Source organism: Canis lupus, chromosome 14 (genome assembly GCF_011100685.1).
Source record: "Canis lupus familiaris isolate Mischka breed German Shepherd chromosome 14, alternate assembly UU_Cfam_GSD_1.0, whole genome shotgun sequence".
Lineage (NCBI taxonomy): Eukaryota > Metazoa > Chordata > Mammalia > Carnivora > Canidae > Canis > Canis lupus.
The window spans coordinates 17,923,768-17,945,482 of record NC_049235.1 but is presented as its reverse complement, the minus strand read 5'-3'; the positions used below and the strand labels follow the sequence as shown (position 1 = coordinate 17,945,482).

Genomic DNA, 21,715 nt, shown 5'->3' with positions numbered 1-21,715 from the left:
TATTATTTACCAGTAAGATGATTTCTCCCAAGACTGTATTTGACTTTCATTCCACTAGGCACTCTGCTAAATTTTCTCAAGAATCTTTGGGAATTTAGTCACACTACCATTGGGTGGCATGTGAATCTTGCTCTTTTGACGGGATCAAGGATGCCTTTTAGAGTCCATCCACTGTTTCTGACAATGTAGAGCATCAGCAATGGCACACAGTAAGCAAAACCATGATAGGTGTTTATCTGCTAAAAGTACAGGCTGCATTAAGAGGAGCATATGAAGTAAGCTGGGTAGAAAATCTAATTACAGAGGCCTCAAATGCTAAGCTGCACTTTGGGCTTCAGAGAACTCCAAGCAGTACCAGAATGAGCTGGTGGAGATAATGTGCTCCTCGAAGGGTTTTAACCTCCTACCAATGAAGTGACTTAAGCATGTAAGGCTATTTTATGTTAATTATCACACATACCACTTATAACTTACTTTCTTTGAGAGCTCTACTCAATTGCTCCATCTTTTCTTTGGCTGTTTTAAGAAGGCGTTGTTCTAACTAAAGGAATAGAAATAAATAATTTATATAATTTTATTTATTCAAAACAGTATACTTCAGAGCATTTGAAATGATTCGGGACATACCTGATAGCTATGCTCATGGTTTTTAAATCTTGTGTAATAGTGCATAAATCTGTCAAGTTCCTGAAATCGTTTGTGTTTTTTCTCAGCCTAGGAAACAAAAGTCCATAAATGACTTTTATAAATAAAATACTAGCTATTACAATTAGGGACATTTTGTCATTTAAAATTTTTATTAATAATAGGAAGCTGTGTATACAATTTGGCTATTTTGAGAAAAAAAAAAAAACAGTACATTTTTAAGGCTACCACAACAAAGTCTTGGATTTGTATTCTTTGTGATAATCCACTGAATCTATGATCCCAGAGCGTAAGGCAAAGATGCCTCTCAAGACCTACATTTATCAGATCTTTGATATTTTATTATATTGCTTATTACTATGGACTGAATTATATCTCCCCAAAATTCATGTTGAAGCCTTAACCCCCAATGTGAATGACTGGCTTTGAAAACAGAGCCTGTGAGGCGAGAAAGGTTAAATAAAGTCATTAGGGTGGGGCCCTAATCCGGTAGAATTATTGCTCTTATAAAAAAAGGAAGAGACACCAGAGCTCTCTCTCTTCTATGTGAGGATGGAGCAAAAAAGACAGCCAGCTCTCTGTAAGTCAGGAAGAGTCATCACCAGAAACTGAATTGGCAGTAATCTTGGTCTTGGACTTCCTAGGCTCCAGAACTGTGAGACATACCTTTCTGTTGTTTAAGCTACTCAGTATTTTGTTATGGCAGCCAAACAGACTAAGAGACTTATTAAATGCTATAACCTAATACCATATTGTTATTATGTTAAAATTGTTTTAAAGTCATTACAGAGACAGGGATATGTAAGACTTTTCTTATCTTTAACAAAATAAAAAAGAGAAAATTAAAAAAAAAAGCTCTCAAGTTGATAGGCCTATTTTATTTAAATTAAAGGCTGCTCTAAAGTGTATTCAATCTGGGGAGAAGGAAAAAAATAAAGTGTATTCAATTTAATGCCTCATTACAACAAAGATAGGGAAAGAAGAAATGCAAAATACTCCAAAGGGTATTAAGTGGCTTAGCCAGAGGCCTTGATTTCAACAGTTCTCTTTACCTCCACAGTCATTTCCTTCGACTGCTCCTCCACATGCTGAATGACTTCATAGCGAGTACATCTGTAATAACCTCCTGTGGAAGAACTATGCTTTTTCCATTCTTCTAGGCAAATCCAGCAAAAGTCATACTTGCACTTCAAAAGAAAACATGTGCAAACATCGCCTTGTATCAACATGCACATTACTTTCTGATTTATAGTCAACTACTTTGTAGAGATCAAGCAATTCTGCCTGTGTGACCAGGAACAAATCTTAAAAACATGCTGCCTTTTTAAATGTTTCCTCTGGAGAAGACCTTATCTGAGCTATGGAAAGATGTGGGGGTAGTTTACAATGACTGCTTATAAGGATAAATTAAAATGTAAGTCATAATATTATGAATATAAAGGAATCTTTAAAAACATCAATAAGATATTTTTCCCCAATAATTAAGGCAGATACTGACAATGTTTCATTTTTCAAGTGCATGGTAATTTTAACTGTGGTGTATAAGGCTTTATTAGTCTTCAGCAGTTTTTCTAACGACTTTGACAAACTGGTTTTGAAACTAGGAATAATTTAAAAGGTTTCTAAGTAGAAAGACTGACATAAAACCTGTTTCTTATTTTTAAGGAAACTGCACTTTGCTCCAAGCAGATAATGCCAAAAATATGAGCATTATGGTATGAAAATACATCCTTTTTTTAATGCTTATGGATTTTGGGTCAGAGGGATCTTCCCATTTGAAGTCTGTTTTCTTGTACTTTTATGTTTGTTTTTTTAAATATTTAAATGCTTGAGCTGTTCAGAATTTATCTGGATATATAATACACAGTATGAATTCAACTTTATTTTTTTCCACACAGCTGCCCAGTTGTCTCAATCCTATTTATTGAACAGTCCATGTTTCTCCATTCCTGGAGACCCTCCATTATCATACACTACATTCCCAATTATTTCAGCCAATATTTTGGGCTTTCTATTATGTTTCATTATCTTTAAATTCATGTGCTAGCACCATGGTGTTTTAATTACTGAGCCTTTACAACAGATTTACTATTTGACAAGGCTAGTTATTTTTCAGAGTTTTCCTAGCTATTGCTTTGTTTTTCCATGTGAACTTATGAATTGACTTATCTAGACGCAGAAACAAAACTTGCTGGTATTTTTGTTGGAACCTTTCTATCCAAAGACTTTATATTTCTTTTTTTTTTTTTTTTTTTTTTTTTCTTTTTTTTTTTCAAAGACTTTATATTTCTTTGTCATCTTTTGTATTCTACAGATAGGAGTCTTAAAATTTTCTTCATATAAGTTTTGTACATTTCTTTAGTTTCTTTCCAGATAAATGAGATCTTCTCTTTCAGTACATATTCTGTCTGTATGTTTTTGGTACAAATGAAGGGTATTGCTTTCTGCATATTAACTTTGTACTCTGCTAATTAACTGAATTTTGTTGTTAGTTTTTAAATCCATTTAAAATACCAGTTTTCTAGGTATATAATCATGCTATCTGCAAAAAAAAAAATTAAAAAATAAAAAAAATTAGCACTTCATTTCTAATTTTTACATCTTTAATTTCTTCCTATTTTCTAAATATGTTGACTGGTATCTCCAGTCCATTGTTAATAATACTTGTGATGGAGCATATCCTTATCTTGTTCTTTTTTTTTTTAGATTTTTATTTATTTATTTGAAAGAGAGTGCATGAGCAGGGGGAGAAGAAGTGGAAGAGGGAGAAGCAAATTCCCCCACTGAGCAGGGAGCCTGATATGGGGCTTGATCCTAGGACCCTGGGATTATGACTGGAGCCAAGGCAGACACTTAACCGACTGAGCCACCCAGGCACCCCTTTATCTTGTTCATGATTTTAGTGAGAGCACCTCTAGTTTTCTCACTAAATATACTAACTTTTGAACTGAACTAGATTTATTTTTATCATTCTAAGGAAGAGTCCATCTATTACTATTTCTTTGAGTGTCTTAATAAAGAATAGTTGTTAATTTTTTGTCAACTGCCTTTTTAGCAACTATAGAACATACATATGATTCTTCTCTTTGGATCTACTAATAAGATGAGGTACAGCAATAGCTTTTTAAAAACTGAACCGTTCTTGTATTCCTGAAATAAACACATGCCAATTACTTGAAATTAAAATTTTTTTAAAAAATTGAGATATAATTGACAATCAGTCTTTTAATGTGTTCTGCTGGATTATATTTGCTAAGATCTCTGGGTTTTTTTCTCCCCCTTATATCTTATTTAGGACTTATGCATTGCTGTTCATAAGTAAGATTGATCGATAATTTTCTCTTAATTTTTATAATCTTGTGAAGGGAACATGCACCCTGAGCCAAAGGCAGACGCTCACCTAAATGTTTCTTTTAAATGCAACAGACGCTTCAGCAAAATCTGTTTAACACAATTATCTTAAATCATCAGCCTGATGAATTCATGAAAATATTTACTCACTCAATACATATTTATCAACTGCTTACTAATGGCAGGTGCTTTGAAGGAAATAAAGGTAATTGGATAATTGGACCTTGCTTCTTTATTATTAGCCCAACAGCTGATTTTTATGGTCAACTTGTATTTCTTTACACATCTATCTGGTCTATATTAGAGTTTCCAAGAAAAACCTAATAATGAATGTTGGGGATAAGACCACAAATGAAGTATTTTTGGCATGATCAGCTGAACTAATAAGTACCTTTGATATTTTGCTCAGAACACTGTACTACATTTTTTTTCTTACCTCTTAGGAAATCATTATTACTGCTTCACTAAGCTAATCCATCATGTTAACTTTATAATAATAGGCTTATAAAAATGATCTGGTAAGTGCTTTCTTTTATGTAATAATGATAATGATCATTAGTTTTAACATTACAAATCAAGTAAATACTTAGAAGATATTGATATGTTATTGGAATTGTAACTATTTGGTTTTCTTTCACATTGCAAATTAAAAGTTGCATTGTTCTCTCAATTTTAAGTAATTATTTTTTATGTACATGGAACTTCCAGTGAAAAAGAAAAAAACTGGAATATCATTACAATTTTAAAACAAAAATGTTCATGAATGTAGGCATGGATTAATAAGATACTTATTAACCTAATTCCAGAATATTTGTTTTAAAGATGGCAGTTTCCTTCTATGCAACTAAGTCAGGAGGATAGCCTTCCAAAAGTAATTATTTATATTAATTATGTTTTGGTGAAGATCTTTGTTGGCATTTTCAATACAGTAATGAATGAATTACTTATTTAACTGATGATTTTATTAGGAGACCTAAAGTCTGTCCACTGCTTTGGGCACTTTTATTATATAGCCACATATACATAGACAACAAGATTTAGATGTGGATTTAGGGGAATTGCCTGGGGCCTGACTTGGGTCTTGAATCTAAGCTGTGTGCTTGAAAGCCAGCCTTGTAAGCTATCTCATTTAAATAGCACTTTACCATTTCATATTATTATTTATATATAGACAAAACTCTCTTAGGATCCTCGCTGGGCAGGGGTGGGGAGGGAGGTGTTTCTTAGCAGGTAAGATTTTAGGATCTTCACTAGGAGAGATTAGCAGGGAATGTTTCAGGCATTTCTCACCTTCAGGCAAAATACCACTGAATCCTGAATCTATTTTTAACATTCATTATGAGTGTAAAATGTAGTAGTATGAAATAATACTTACATTATTCAACAAAGAATATAGAATGTAATCTCCTGGAATCCATCTGAAACCCAGTAACAGTTTTATGGTTGTTTCTTCTTTCGACTAACAGTCCTAATAAGATTCTAACTGCAAAGCATGCAAAATTCTCTTTAACTTCTTACCTTAGCACACTGCATGTGATTGCATCCCTCATTCTTCTGTATCGGAGACTTACAGTTAGCACAAGGCTTAGAGTTAGTTAACAACCAGAGACAATTGGCAGCATCCTCATAAGCTTCACTAACTCCTACAACTTTGGGATATTAAGCACAAACACAAAACACATGATTTAGTGTATAACTTCAGAGGGAAACCCCCCTCCCAAGTTTTCTTTGTAGATTGTCTCTCAATTTTAAACCATATATTTACTTCACTATTTTTAAACTGCTTCATTCTGAATAGCATGATTATAGGATAAGGGGGTGTATTCCAAAAGTTCTATTTAGGAAATTTGATTTAAAAGAGATTTTTCTCTAAAGTTGTATCCAAATAAACTGGGGAAGAAAATAACTAACGTTTACAAAAAACAATATATTATTGTCTGTTTGACATAACTATTGGATCAAAGAAAATTATAGAAAGAATCGTAATTTCAGACAATACTTTCTTAAATGGGTCAATTGCAAACATAATGACCAGATACTCTCCATCATAGTAAAAAAACACAAAAATTCTATTGAAATATCAGTATCATTTTTACCCATGATTATTGCAAACATAATGTCCAGATACTCTCCATCATAGTAAAAAACACAAAAATCATATTGAAATATCAGTATTGTTTTTACCCATGATTATTTCAGATAAACTAAAAATGAATCCAATGTGATACATCTAAAACTAAACTTACCATTTTCTCTAAACCTGCCCCTTTATTCCCTGTCCTAGTAAATTATATATATGATTATCTACTCAGAATCAACCTAGGAAAAGCACGATCTTGGATAGCCTCCTTTTTCCCTCACCTGCTGCATTCCACGGTTTCTACCTCTTTCTCTCTCTTATCTGTGTCCCTTCCATTTCCACTTCTTATTACTTTAGCTAGGGTCCTCTACACCTCCTGCCTAAACAATTAAAAAGCCAACCTATCTCCCTAGTTCCTTCTGCCCTCAACTTCCACTATACTGCCTACACAGTGATTTTTAAAAAAAATACATATCTCCTTAAAATCTTTTAGATGCTCCCCACTGACTGCAAGATAAAATTGAATTCTTTAAGCAAAAAATACCAAGTCCTTCATGATTTGGCCACTCCCTACCTGGCAAGATTTTCCCACCCTCTTTCCCCATGCCAATCTTATACTCTTCATCTTTTTTTTTTTATACTCTTCATCTTAAACTCAATTTATACTACTCTGATTCGAGATCTGCAGTCTTAAGGAATGCCATGGTTTCAAAAGATTCTAAATCTTACATTTTATATTCTATAACCAACACCCTTCTCAGCACCCCAAGTGGAAAGAGTCAGGGACTAGAGATAGCTCCAGAGGCACAGTTAAAGAACTTTTCCCCTCCTTGTCAGTAATCAAATTTGTTTTGTTTTCTAGCTCTAAGTGCACAGGGAAAGCTCTATCTTTTCTTTCCTGAAAGAGGTGTCCAAAAATTACTTTGAAATCATTGAAAGTGGCCCATCCAATCAAGGCTCTGATTACATGGGAGTAAGGAGTTAGTGCTATAATTAAAAGCAGGTGAGAAACAGACTCTTTGAGTTTTGAAGTTTAAAAGGAAAAGTGACCCAACCCTGGAGAGGTAAGTGAGACAAAGGTTTGAGCTGACTGAACCCTGGGAAGTAGCTCAGTATATGAACTGGAAGAGTTAGCTGAGGGTTAGGAGCAGCCCTTTGATGGAGCCTACCAGTGCTGGTGTGGGTGTCTTGTCACAAAGAACTCCAAGGTGCCTACCTACTTAAGTTTGGTCAACAACAGAACAGCAGCTACTGATGGACTGTGAAGCACTGTTTTCAATTCCACATAGCAAAAAGAAACAACAGCAACAATGAAGTGATTAGACCCACTTCAGTTCTAAACCCACTTGGTAGAAGATGGTTTGATTACAGAGAATTCTCAGTTTATTTGGTGGAGAAAAAGAGTTTTAGGAGGAACTTACTATACTATGGCTAATCAGGTCAAGCTGTGGCAGTAATGCTATTTACAGAGAGTATCACTTTAAAAGCTAATCACTAAGTACAATGTCTAATTTTTTTTTTTAAAGTAGTAGCCTTTCTCCTCCATTCAGTATCAACATTATTTTTAGCTCAGAGGCTCTAACATATTCTTATGACCTTTATTGTCCATTGTTGTAATAAATAAAGCACAAAGCCATTAAAACAAAGCAGCTTGTGTGACTCGCAACTTAACAGTTTTTTTTCTCCCACCCTCGGAGAGAATGCTAGTTCGTAACTGCATTCTAGAGGGCTGTATAAAATTAAATCGTGTTCAGGAAAAAACTGAGTATTATTATTTTTGACTATTATTAAAACGAAAACTTGTACTGGGAAAATGCCTTTACTTCTAGTTCTCTGAATATGCTCATTTCACACATCTGCCCTTTGTATATACTTTGCTTCATACCTCCGACACCTTACCTCCCCCTTCAGTCTACCTGAGTTTTCTTTACCCCTTCTGAGTTTCAGACTCTTCCCTTGACTTCAGTTACATGTGTCTTTTGTATCTTTATCTTTCTTTAATAACCTAGTGTGCTTAAGTCTCTTCGTAAGAAATATTAGCTTCATTTAATCAAGTATTAGTATGGAACAATCTAAGATCTACTAATAGAATCAACACGTATGCAAGTGAAAACAAAGTTGATTTTAAAGACTGACTTCTTAAAAAGACTATTTGAATTCCATTAAATAACCATTTATTACATATTATGGAAAAACTGGTCTGAAAATTTTTATAAATTAGCCATCATTTCACAGAAAATATCATTCCCTCTTCTTGCTCTTATTAGACATAACAGAAGCAGTTTCAGTGCTGAAAAATAGTATTTGAATTATTTTTTTTGTAATTTTTTTAAAAGATTATTTATTTATTTATTCATAGAGACACACACACACAGAGAGAGAGGCAGAGACACAGGCAGAGGGAGAAGCAGGCACCATGCAGAGAGCCTGACATGGGACTCGATCCAGGGTCTCCAGGATCATGCCCTAGGCTGCAGGCGGTGCTAAACTGCTGCACCACCGGGGCTGCCTATTTGAATTCTTATATGGAACTCTTTGAACCAATCTTAGTGTATTTTCTAATACTTTTATTCATTAATTAGATTTTATCACTTCTTTTGAGTCTCATAATTCAAAGACTTTGGAAAACTAGACATAAGGGAGAAAATGATCTCATGAATTGACAAGTTCAGTTGAATACTTATGCCAAAGATATGTGACCATAAGCCAAATTAAAATGTAAGCAATACAGCATTAAATAATACTTTTCTTTCTTGGAATATTATTTTTGTGTATTTAATGATGATATTTTGCTTAAGTATTACAGTTGGCCAGTATTATTTGCCTTAAGCCTCACCCTAAATTTCATAAACTTAAGTGGCAATTAACAGTAGTCAACTGGGGACCCCTGGGTGGCTCAATTGGTTAAGCATCTGCCTTCGGCTTAGGTCATGATCCTAGGGTCCTGAGATAGGGCTCACATCGGGTTCCCTGCTCAGCAGGGAGCCTACTACTCCCTCTTTCTCTGCCTGCTGATACCCTTGCTTGTGCTCTCTCATTCTCTGTGAAATAAAATCTTTTAAAAAAAGTACCCCTTAATTAAAAAAAAAGAAAGTAGTCAGCTGGTCATCACATTTCAGTCTATAGGACAATGAGAAAACTCCTAGGTTTTTCTCAGCAACTAGGAACTTTCTCTGCAGTCTTGGTTTTGGTCCTCTTGTAGACAACTTTTCAAGTATCCTCAGTCTCTTGTTGTCTACCCAATTTTCTCAAGTTCCTCTGTCTTTTTGAATTAAAACCCCATTTGGGACTCTGAGGGAACTTTCAGTTTTTCATTTGAGGTCTCCCGGTTTCTGGAAAGCAGAAGTAACTCTGTATTATACCAGATATACCATTTGCTAGTTTTTCTATTTCTCTTCTCTCATTATCAGGATCATGATCATATATAAGGATATTCTATCACAGTTCTGCTGATAATCTGTACTTACTAGCCAGGCCAGGCCATTCTTTCTCTCTTTCCCTAGTAAAAACTTATTCATGGGTATGGAATGATTGACCAATTTTACAATGGTAAGAGATAACTAAAAACAATCACCCATTTCAAAAGTTTGCTTCATATCTTAAATTGGACACTTATGGCCATTTTCTGCTCCAGAATAAATAATACCCCGTGCTGATTATTTCTGGTGGTGTGTTAATACTTTCAGGCAACTGGTAAGTACACTAAATTTACAACTTAATAAAATTGCACCTTCTTAACTCTCCGGTATACACCTCTCCTCTCCTGTCTTCATTGCCCCTGCCCCTCATTATCCTCTCCCCTAGACATTCTGAAATTTTCTGAGAAACAGCATTCTTGTCTCTCAATAGACCCTATTCACCATCCACACTTTCACCTAAGTGATTTTTCTAAGTAAACACCTTCAATTCTCACTCTCCTATTCAGAACTGCTTTTCACTGTGTCAGCATGAAGTCTGAGCTCCCGGCACCCATATACCACCTGGCCAGCCCTGACACCTGATTGGGACACTTCTGCCTGTGCGGTCTCCTCTGTCACTGGGCTTCCTTTGCACTGGTTGTACTGCAGGATCTGCAGTCTCTGAACATGCCATGTTCTCCTTCACCTGAAGCCCAAATACCCTTCCTGTTCTGGTCTACATGAAGAACATCTATCAGCTTGCAAGACACAGCTTGCACACCAATTCTTTTGTAATAGTTTTCCTTACCCTCTTGTAGAGGTACTGATCTTCTTGGTCTCTCCTCTCCCTCACAATGTACCACAGGTATGCTGTTCTTTCACAGCATTAACAATACTTCTTTTTCTTAGTTTTATATATCACTGCCTTCATCTCTAAAATATAAATTTCAAAAATGTAGAGGGCACCTTATTTTCATATTCTAATGTAAATCAGCACTCAGTATTTGTTATGTAGCACGCAACAAGTTTTTCCTAAGTTTCCTCAGCATCTCTTCTGAGCTGCAGATAAGTACTTTTAAAATCCCACTGCATATCTCCACGTATTTCCTGCAAGTACCCCAAAGTTCACAATGTCCACAACAAAACTTATTCTTTTCCCCTGAAAGTTAGTCTCATATCTGAATTTCCTAAGTTGACCAATGGTTCATCCTCTGACTGAAACTAAAAATTCACCACGCCATTTTGATCTCTCCTTTAGTCTCACCTACCCAGGCACCAGTTATCTTCATAAAAATATCTTAGATAATGTCACTTTCTTTTTTTTTTTTTAAAGATTTTATTTATTTATTCATAGAGACACACACAGAGAGAGAGAGAGAGGCAGAGACATAGGCAGAGGGAGAAGCAGGCTCCACGCAGAGAGCCTGATGCGGGACTCGATCCAGGGTCTCCAGGATCACACCCTGGGCTGCAGGCGGCGCTAAACCGCTGTGCCACCGGGGCTGCCCAGATAATCTCACTTTCTTATTTTAAAAATGCATCATATGGTTTATTCTGTTAATAAGATAACTTCAGATAATTTGGCAAAAATTCTCACAATCTGGCAACACACCTATTTTTCCAGCCTCATCTCTTGCAAATTCTCCCATGGACCTTAAGCAAAATCCAATAGTCTGGCCATGTTTAAAGGTGCTGCAAGATAACAGTATTAATCTTTTATGGAACTCACACATATACACAGACCCATACATATCAGGAGAATAGGGAAAATTGAGGGGGTCTCAAGGGAGCAATGGCAAGCTATCTCTGGCATTCTTTGTGTGTGTGTGTGTGTGTGTGTGTGTGTTTTAGATTTAATTTATTTATTCATGAGAGACACACACACACAGAGGCAGAAACACAGGCAAAGGGAGGAGAAGCAGGCTCCATGCAGGAGCCCAATGCATGACTTGATCCCAGAACTCCCGGATCACATCCAGACCCGAAGGCAGTCGCTCAACTGCTGAGCCCCCCATGCATCCCTATACCTCACATTCAAGAGACACAACGAACCTGGGGAACAAGAACAATCCATATGGGTGTTTTTTATTTGGGAAGTTCCTAGCACACAGCAGGCACTCAAAAAAATATTTGTTGACTGAATGATGAATGTACAGGGTAGAATATTTAATCAGATCTCCCTATAAAATATCCTAAGATTATCCATTTCCTTTTGCTCTTGGATAAGGGACATAAGCCTTTTCATCAGATGAAAAGATCCCCCTCATTATCAATTATTACCTGATATTCTAGTTAACATAGTAGTCTCTTCTCATGGATTTGAATAACCATGAGTCAGTGCACAAAACAAATCTCATGAACCTAAAATGCTAAGGACCAGTTCTTGGGCAATGGCATATCGCCCAACATAATACAAACCTGTCGGGTCTCAGGTGTGCCAGCCAGGCTCTCCCAGTATCACTTCAGCTCCTATCACGAACCTACCACATTTCTTCCTCTGCAGATAGGCTAAAAGCCAATTCCTATCTCAGGGCCTTCAGGATTCTATGACATCCCCCTGCCCAACCTGGTTTAGTTTGTTTTGATATATTTATTTTTACCCAACTATATTAGTTATCATATGATGTCATATCAAGATAGTTACCCAACTATATTAGATATCATCTTTATCCAACTATATAGTTACCATATTGTAATGATCTGACTGCTTCCCTTCTAGTCTATGTACTTTTTAAAGGCTGGCATCATCATGATGTACTTTGTTCATAAAAAGTGCAGATTCACTGAGTGAATTTTATTTTATTTTATTTTATTTTATTTTTTATTTATTTATGATAGTCACAGAGAGAGAGAGAGAGAGAGAGAGAGAGAGAGAGAGACAGGCAGAGAGAGAAGCAGGCTCCATGCACCGGGAGCCCGATGTGGGATTCGATCCCGGTCTCCAGGATTGCGCCCTGGGCCAAAGGCAGGCGCCAAACCGCTGCGCCACCCAGGGATCCCCACTGAGTGAATTTTAATCCTAATTTGCAATACCTTAAACTAACTCCGTTATATAAAAAGTTAAAAAAACAAAATTAACTTTTATACTAATTTGAAAGAAAACAGTTGCCATAAAACACTTCAGGGGATGAAAAATAATTGCAAAGGAGATATATTTACTTATTAAATGCAGGAATTGCTAATAGGAAGGTTAATTCAAACCCACTGTTTCCAGGCACATGCCCTGTGCCTGATGTCATTCAATCCAATCTAAGTGTTAATTACTTCATCTGCAAAATGGGATTACTAACATCACTTCATAGCATTTCTGTAGGATTAATATGTATTTATAGAAATCTCAGTAAAAATAGTTATAGACATTTAGATTTACTTATATAAGCATGGACCTTGTCTATGATTCCCCATTGCAAAAACTTTGTGCTGTCCTAAAGGGTGTTAGTTAGAGGTGTAATGCTACATAGGAGAGCTATAGCATTAACAAACTTGAAAACTTAATGGAGACTTTAAGTAATAGGACCACATTGTCTTTTGAATGCTATTAGAACATATACAGTATAGCTATCTAAGATTTCCCTTACGTTCTTCTGGTTTCATTTCAGTTATTTTTTGTAGCCAATTTTTCCATGTTTGGCAGTCACAAGGCTCATGTGCTTCACCAAGGCACTCCCTAAGGAGGAAAACATAGAAAAGGCAATTAAAAAAAATTCTTCATCAACGTCAAAGTAAAAGAATAGATGGAAAGTACTCTTTCAATTTTAAAGTTGAGAAAACGGAGGCACAGGGACTAGTGAGAGAAGAACTATTTCAATAGAGGAATTCAAAATGTGATTCCAGAGCTTGATACCAACAGGTCCATTTTTTATTTTTTTAATTTATTTTTTATTTTTTTTCATTTTTATAAAATCAGTACATTCATTCACACATTTTGAAACATTCGAAATAGATTACCTAATATTCATAATTTATTTTTCCATGTCTGTAAGATATTTTAGCAGTTAGGTTCCATCTTCACTAATATTTTAAATTCTTATACTCAAAAGTTTGTTCTCTGGGCAAGCAGTCTTGCCACCACTCAGGAGCTTGTTAAACATGCAGAAGAGCAGGCTCATGAGACCTATTAGAATCTACATTATATCAAAATTACCACATGACCCTTCTGCATCTGAAAGTTGGAAAAGTACTGTTTTACATCACATTCTTTTAAAAAAATTTTTTTAAAATTTATATTTAATTTAATTAACAAATAGTGTATCATTAGTTTCAGGGGTAGAATTTATTGATTCATCAGCTGCATATAACATCCAGTGCTCAATACTTCAAGCGCCCTCCTCAATGCCCATCATTCAATTACCCCATCCCCTATTCCCCTCCCCTCCAGCAAACCTCAGTTTGTTTCCTATAGTTAAGAGTCTCTTATGGTTTGCTTCCTTGTTTTTATCTCATTATATTTTTCCTTCCTTCACCCTATGTGCATCTTTTTGTTTCTTAAATTCCACACGAGTGAAATCATATGGTATTTGTGTTTCTCTGACTTATTTCCCTTAGCATAATACCCTCTAGTCCCATCCACATCATTGGAAATGGCAAGATTTCATTCTTTTTGAAGGCTGAGAAATATTCCATTGTATAAGTATACCAACTCTTCTTTACCTATTCATCTGTCAATGGACATCTGGGTTCTTTCCATTGTTTGGCTATTGTGGACCTTGCTGCCGTAAACACTGGAGTGCAGGTGCCCCTTCGGATCACTGTTTGTATCCTTTGGATAAATACCTAGTAGTGCAACTGCTGAGTTGTCGGGTAGTTCTCTTTTTAGCTTTTTGAGGAGCCTCTATACTGTTTTCCAGAGTGGCTGTACCAGTTTGCATTCCCACCAACAGTGTAAGAGGGTTCCCCTTTTTCTGCATCCTCACCAATATCTTGTTTCCTGAGTTGTTAATCTTAGCTATTTTTTTTAAATTTTATTTTTAATTTAATTTAATTTTTATTTATTTATGATAGTCATACAGAGAGAGAGAGAGAGAGAGAGAGAGGGGCAGAGACACAGGCAGAGGGAGAAGCAGACTCCATGCACTGGGAGCCCGACGTGGGATTCGATCCTGGGTCTCCAGGATCGCGCCCTGGGCCAAAGGCAGGCGCCAAACCGCTGCGCCACCCAGGGATCCCAATCTTAGCTATTCTTATTGGTGTAAGGTGGTATCTCGTTGTGGTTATGATTTGTATTTCCCAGATGCCAAGTGATATGGAGTATTTTTTTCATGTGTCTATCTGTACGCCTTCTTTGGAGAAATGTCTGTTCATGTCTCCTGTCCCTTTCTTAACTGAATTTTGTTTTTCTACATGTTGAGTTTGATAAATTTTTATAGATTTTGGATACTAGCCCTACCTTCTGTAGGTTGCTTTTTAGATTTATTTCCTTTGCTGTGCAAAAGCTTTTCATCCTGATGAAGTCCCTATAGATTATTTTTTGCTTTTGTTACTTCTTGCTTCAGATATATCTAGCAAGAAGTTGCTGTGGCTGAGGTCAAAGAGGTTGCTGCCTGTGTTCTCCTCTAGGATTTTGATGGATTCCTGTCTCACATTTAGGTCCATTTTGAATTTATTTTTGTACACGCTGTAAGAAAGTGGTCCAATTTCATTCTTCTGCATGTGGCTATCCAATCTTCCCAACATTATTTGTTGGAGAGACTAAATTTTTCCATTGGATATTCTTTCCTGCGTTGTCAAAGATTAGTTGACTATAGAGTTGAGGGTCTATTTCTGGGTTCTCTACTTTGTTCCATTGATCTAAGTGTCTGTTTTTGTGCCAGTAACATACTGTCTTGATGATTACAGCTTTATAATATAGTTTGAAGTACAGAATCGTGGTACATCCTGCTTTGGTTTTCTTTTTCAACATTCCTTTGGCTATTCAGCATCTTTTCTAGTTCCATACAAATGTTAGGATTGTTTGTTTCAGCTCTGTGGAAAATGCTGGTGGTATTTTGACAGGGATTGCACTAAATATGTCGATCTCTTTGGCATAAGACATTTTACCAATATTTGTTCTTCCAATCCATGAGCATGGAAATGTTTTTCCATCACTCTGTGTCTTCCTCACTTTCTTTCTTAAGTGTCCTACAGTTTTCAGAGTATAGACCTTTTACTTCTTTGGTTAAGTTTATTCCTAGGTAGCTTATGGTTTTGGTGCAATTGTAAATGGGATTGATTCCTTGATTCCTTTTTTCTGTGGCTTCTATAGGAATGCAACAGGCTTCTGTGTGTTGATTTTATATCCTGCGACTGCTGAATTCCTGTATCAGTTTTAGCAATTTTTCACTGGAATCTTTTGAGTTTTCTATATAGAGCATCATGTCGTTTACGAAGAGTGAGTTCGAGTTCTTTGCCAATTTGGATGCCGTTTATTTCTTTTTGTTGTCTGAATGCTGAGGCTAGGACTTCCAGTACTATGCTGAACAACAGTGGTGAAAGATGACAGCCCTGCTGTGTTCCTGATCTTCGGCGGAAAAGCTGTTTCTCCTCTTTGAGAATATTTGTTGTGGATATTTCTTATATGGCTTTTATAATATTGAGGTACGTTCCCTCTTTCTCTGTATGGTAGGTTTTTTTTGTTTTTGTTTTTTGTTTTTTTTTAACAAGAAAGGATGCTATGGGGATGCCTGGGTGGCTCAGCAGTTGAGCATCTCCCTTCAGCTCAGGGTGTGATCCCGGAGTTCCGGGTTCGAGTCCCACATTGGGCTTCCTGCAGGGAGCCTGCTTCTCCCTCTGTCTGTGTCTCTGCCTTTCTATCTCTCATGAATAAATAAAATCTTAAAGATGTTTTGTCAAATGCTTTTTCTGCATCTATTGAGAGGATCATATGGTTCTTATAATTTATTAATGTAGTATATCACACTGATTGATCTGTGGATGTTGAACCACCCCCTGTAGCGCAGGAATAAATCCCACTTGGTTGTGGTGAATGATCCTTTTAATGTACTGTTGGATCCTATTAGCTAGTATTTTGGTGAGAATTTCTGCATCTATATACATCAGGCATATTGGTCTCTAATTCTCCATTTTGTGAGGTCTTTGTCTGGCTTTGGGATCTAGGGAATTCTGGCTTCATAGAATGAGTTTGGAAGTATTCCTTCTATTTCTATTTCTTGGGACAGCTTCAGAAGAATAGGTTTGAATTCTTCTTTAAATGTTTGGTAGAATTCTGCTGGGAGGCCATCTGGCCCTGGACTCTTGTTTGTTGGGAGATATTTCTTTTTATTATTTTATTCATTTATCTGACAGAGAGCGAACCAAGGAGCACAAGCAGGGGAAAGCAGAGGGAAAGGGAGAAGTAGGCTCCCTGCTCGGCAGGGAGACTGATATGGGGCTTAATCCTAGGACCCTGGGATCAGGACCTGAGCCCAAGGCAGATGCCTAACCTACTGAGCCACCCAGGTACCCCAGTTAGTAAATTTTTGATTACTGATCCAATTTCTTTGGTAGTTATGGGTCTGTTCAGGTTTTCCTTATCTTACTGTTTCAGTTATGGTCATTTATAGGTTTCTAGGAATCCATCCATTTCTTCCAATTTACCTAATTTGTTGGCATGTAACTGCTCATAATATTCTCTATAATTGTTGGTATTTCTGCAGTGTTGGTCGTGATTTTTCCTCTTTCATCCATGGTTTTATTTATTTGGGTCCTTTTTCTCTTTTCTTTTTATAAGTCTGGCTAGGGGTTTATCCATCTTAATTCTTTCAAAGAACCAGCCCCTAGTTTCATTGATCTGTTCTACTGTTTTTTGATTGCTATATAATTGATTTCTTCTCTAATCTTTATTATTTCTCTTCTCCTGCTGGTTTAGGCTTTATTTGCTGTTCTTTTTCCAGCTCCTTTAGGTGTAAGGTTAGGTTGTGTATTTAAGATTTTTCTTGCTTCTTGAGGAAGGTCTATATTGCTATATACTTCCCTCTTAGTATATAGTATTTGAACTGTAGTATTTTCACTTTCATTTGCTTCCATGTATCAAAATTTGTTAATTTTCTGGTTGACTCATTCATTTTTTAGCAGAATGTTCTTTAACTTCCACATATTTGTGGTCCTCCAAGTTTTTCCTTGTGGTTGACTTCAAGTTGCATAACATTGTGGTCTGAAAATATGCATGGTATGATCTCAATCTTTTTTTTTTTTTTTTTATCTCAATCTTTTTGTAGTGGTTGAGACCTGAACTGTGACCCTGTATGTGATCTCTTTTGGAGAATGTTCCATGTGTACTTGAAAAGAATGTGCATTCTGCTGCTTTAGGGTGAAATGCTCTGGATATATTTAAGTTCATCTGGTTCAGTATGCCATCTAAAGCCCTTGTTTCCAAAGGGAGAAGAAATGTGTGGGAAATATCAGAAAGGGAGACAGAACGTAAAGACTGCTAACTCTGGGAAATGAACTAGGGGTGGTAGAAGGGGAGGACGGCGGGGGGTGGGAGTGAATGGGTGACGGGCACTGGGGGTTATTCTGTATGTTAGTAAATTGAACACCAATAAAAAATAAATTAAAAAAAAAAAAAAAGCCCTTGTTTCCTTGTTGGCCTTCTGCTTAGATGATCAGCCCATTGCTGTGAGTGGGTGTTAAAGTCCCCTATTATTATTGTACTATTATCAATGAGTTTCTTCGTTATTACATAACTTACATATTTGGCTGCTCCCAAGTTAGGGGCATTAATATTTACAACTGTTAGATCTTTTTGTTGGATAGACTCCTTCTTCATCTCTTATTACAGTTACAATCTTTGGTTTAAAATCTAGTTTGTGTGATGGAAGGATGGCTACTCTAGATTTCTTTTGATTTTATCACATTTTGTTACTTACAACTTGAAATCTCCAAGCAACAGGGTTATCTAATTTGCTTTTGAATTTGCTGAATCCCAATTTTCTGTTTCACTGGAATTTGGCAAATTTTGATTTAGATAATTGAAAACATCCATTTATCATTTATAGCTTGATTTTACAGTATTTCTACAGCTATGTAAAAATCAGATATTAGAAAGGGCTTAAGGCCTTTACAAATTACTTATTTTAATTCAATATGATGGTATATTCTATAGTACAAAGGAAATTTTACAGTAAATAACAAAATATCATTTTGGGGGGAGAAAAACCAAATCTGTAGGTGCCATCATCATCATCATGTGTTATTTATTTATTTTTAAAGATTTTATTTACTTATTCATGAGAGACACACAGAGAGGCAGAGACATAGGCAGAGGGAGAAGCAGGCTCTCTGTAGGGAGCCTGATGTGAGACTCGAATCTGGAACTCTCCTGGGACTCCAGGATCATGGCCTAAGCTGAAGGTCATGATCAACCACTGAGCCACCCAGGTGTCCTGTCATGTGTTATTTTAAGCAAACATCTTATTTACAAAGATTAAGTCTGTTAAGACACACCTGCTGATGCAGGTAGTCTTACAAACTAAGAAGTAACATTTTACTGTATTAAGAATGTAACAGGGATCCCTGGGTGGCGCAGCGGTTTGGCGCCTGCCCTTGGCCCAGGGTGCGATCCTGGAGAACCGGGATCAAATCCCACGTTGGGCTCCCGGTGCATGGAGCCTGCTTCTCCCTCTGCCTGTGTCTCTGCCTCTCTCTCTCTCTGTGACTACCATAAAAAAAAAAAAAAAAAAAAAAAAAAAGAATGTAACAGGGTACCTGGGTTGCTCAGTTGGTTAAGCATCTGCCTTTGGCTCAGATCATGACCTTGGGGTCCTGGGATCAAGCCCCGTGTTGGGCTCCCTGCTCAGTGGGGCGTCTGCTTCCCCCCTCCCTCTTGTCCATCCCTGCATTTGTGCTCTCTCTCAAATAAATAAATAAAATCTTAAAAAAAAGGATCTAACAATTCTACTTCAAGCACATTAAAATAACTACTATTAAAAAATGGAAGATAACAAGTGTTGGAAAGGATGTGGAGAAACTGGAATCTTTACACAGTGCTCTGAGGAAACTAAAATGATGCAGTTGCTATGGAAAAGTTTGGTAGTTCTTCAGAATATAAGCCAGAATTATTACCTGATCTATCAATTCCACTCCTAGGTATATACCTAAAAGAATTGAAAGAAATGACTAAAACTTTTTCACCAGTGTTCACAACAGCATTATTCACAATAGCCAGAATATGGTTAACAACCCACGTGTCCATCAACAGAGAACAAATAAACAAAATGTGGTATATATACACATAGTAGAATATCAGTAGGCCATAAAAGGAATAAAATTCTGATATACACTACAACATGGATGAATTTTGAGACATTATGCTAAGCGTAGTAAGTCAGACACAAAAGGAAAAATATCATATGATTCCACTTACATTAAATATCCAGAACAGGGAATTCAGAGACAGAAAATAGAATGGTGGTTACCAGTGGCTATGCGGCAAGGGAGGATGGGGAATGGTTAGCGTTTCTGTTTAGTTAGTATGGGTAAAAGTCCCGTAAATGGATAAGAAAAGGTTGTACAACATTAGGAATGTACTTAATAACCACTGATGTACACACACACATATATATAAATATATACATATATATCTTATATGTATATAAAATATATGCTTTAAAGAAAAAAAAAGCACGAATTATCTTGAAAGAGTAATTTGCTTTGCTTTAATTCCTGACATTGTTGAATCTGGCATTTAGAAAATCTTTTCCATATCTGTGGTTTTATAAAGTTTCTTAGTAACTTAGGGATAGCTTAATAGTCATTCAAAAAATACTGAGTTGATTAAAAATGTAACTAAAAAAAATGAAGCAGATATATTACACTCACTTTTTAGTACATATTAAAATAAACTCTGCTTCCCAGAAATGTAAGGGATGTCTGTGATAATTGTTACTTTTAATTTGACATCTATACTAGCATACACTAGAGTAAAAAATACACCACAGATCTAGGAATAGTGTTTCTATATGGTGCTTGAGAATACAGAACCTACATTTCTCATGACTTAATTTAAAAAAAAAAAAAAAAGCTTAGATGTAAAATAGATTTCTGTATCTGAAGTATCTAAAACAAATGAAGTCAATGAATTAATTATTTCCATTAACTTTAAGAGTTTCCCCTCTGAAGATTATAAACAGCACATTGAATATTTTTTCCCTATTAGAATCAATACCAGTATGACTGGCTCTGGTGTCAGGACATTTTCTGACAGAACTGAGAAAATATTCATGGTGGGGCGGGGCAGGAGAGGAAAGCCTAATGTTTTCAAATGGAGTCTGAAAAAATAAAAGCTATTTCTTCAAAAGGTCATAATTGCTGATTGGTATGCTTGGTTGTCTGAGGCTGTGTTGCATTACAGAGCAACAAAAGATGTTCTTTTCCAGAACCTCATAGGAGGACATAGACCTGCTGCTTCCTCAGGTGCTAGATAGCTCAATCAGCAGGATCACTTCTGAATGTTCTAACTGGATGGCAGTTTCCAATGGAATGCTAAGAGGGTATAAAAAGGAGAGGCTTGTAAATTTAAAAAAAAAGAATAAGTACTATAAATTAAAAAAGAAGCTAGAGGTTGCCTTTTAAAACTAAGGTATTTGGGATAATAAGCCCAAATTACTTTAAAGAATGGTAATAACAATGCTACCAGATATTACGTGATTGATAATCTGAATTATGCCATGTGTAGGGAGAGAGGTTATTCTGAGACAAGTAATAAAGAGACTAGAATGTTCTATAGATTCTGGAAAGCTAAACTCCTGAGAAAAGTTTTAACTAAGACTAGCTGACTGGTGACAAGTATTCTGACAGACCTAGTACCTGTTGTTGAGTTTATACCTCAAAATGTCATTAAAAACAAGGGAATTGGAAAAGGAATTTTGCCACAGTCAACTGAAATTCATACACACCAATAGAGTAAGTTCACTAGGGGGAAAAGTGCTTCATTATAAAGAAAAAAAGGTTGTCTAATATAAAATCCTTAACCCTGTCCAAATACCATAGTTACTAATATCAAGAAATCAAGGAATGTCTCTTTCCTTGAAAATTTTCAATACGCACAACACTGACAGGAATATACACAAAGCATTCTGGAAAAGGAAAAAATCTACTAGTTTCATAACCTGATGAAAGAAATTCCTATCAAGAAGTTGACAATTTCAATTCACTGCCATCTTAGAACTTTATTAAGGACCCTGAGTGGGTCTTGAGTAAATAAGTAGAAATCCTCATTTTATGATTCTCTTCCTTTAGAAAACTTTCTCCCCTAATTAACTAAAAA

At 36.1% G+C, this 21,715-nt stretch overlaps 1 protein-coding gene across 9 annotated transcripts in view; it reads right to left on the bottom strand.

The window, feature by feature from the left end:
• Window positions 1-21,715, bottom strand: part of ANKIB1 (ankyrin repeat and IBR domain containing 1) — a 239,213-nt gene that overhangs the window by 14,374 nt on the left and 203,124 nt on the right. For all 9 annotated transcript variants that reach the window (XM_038556785.1, XM_038556781.1, XM_038556779.1 and 6 more), the window contains 5 exons: window positions 13,053-13,141; window positions 5,515-5,645; window positions 1,698-1,832; window positions 628-714; window positions 475-541 (listed from right to left, as the gene is read on the bottom strand). In XM_038556785.1, the coding sequence (XP_038412713.1) occupies window positions 475-541; window positions 628-714; window positions 1,698-1,832; window positions 5,515-5,645; window positions 13,053-13,141 (509 nt within the window). The remainder of the gene's footprint in view (window positions 1-474; window positions 542-627; window positions 715-1,697; window positions 1,833-5,514; window positions 5,646-13,052; window positions 13,142-21,715) is intronic.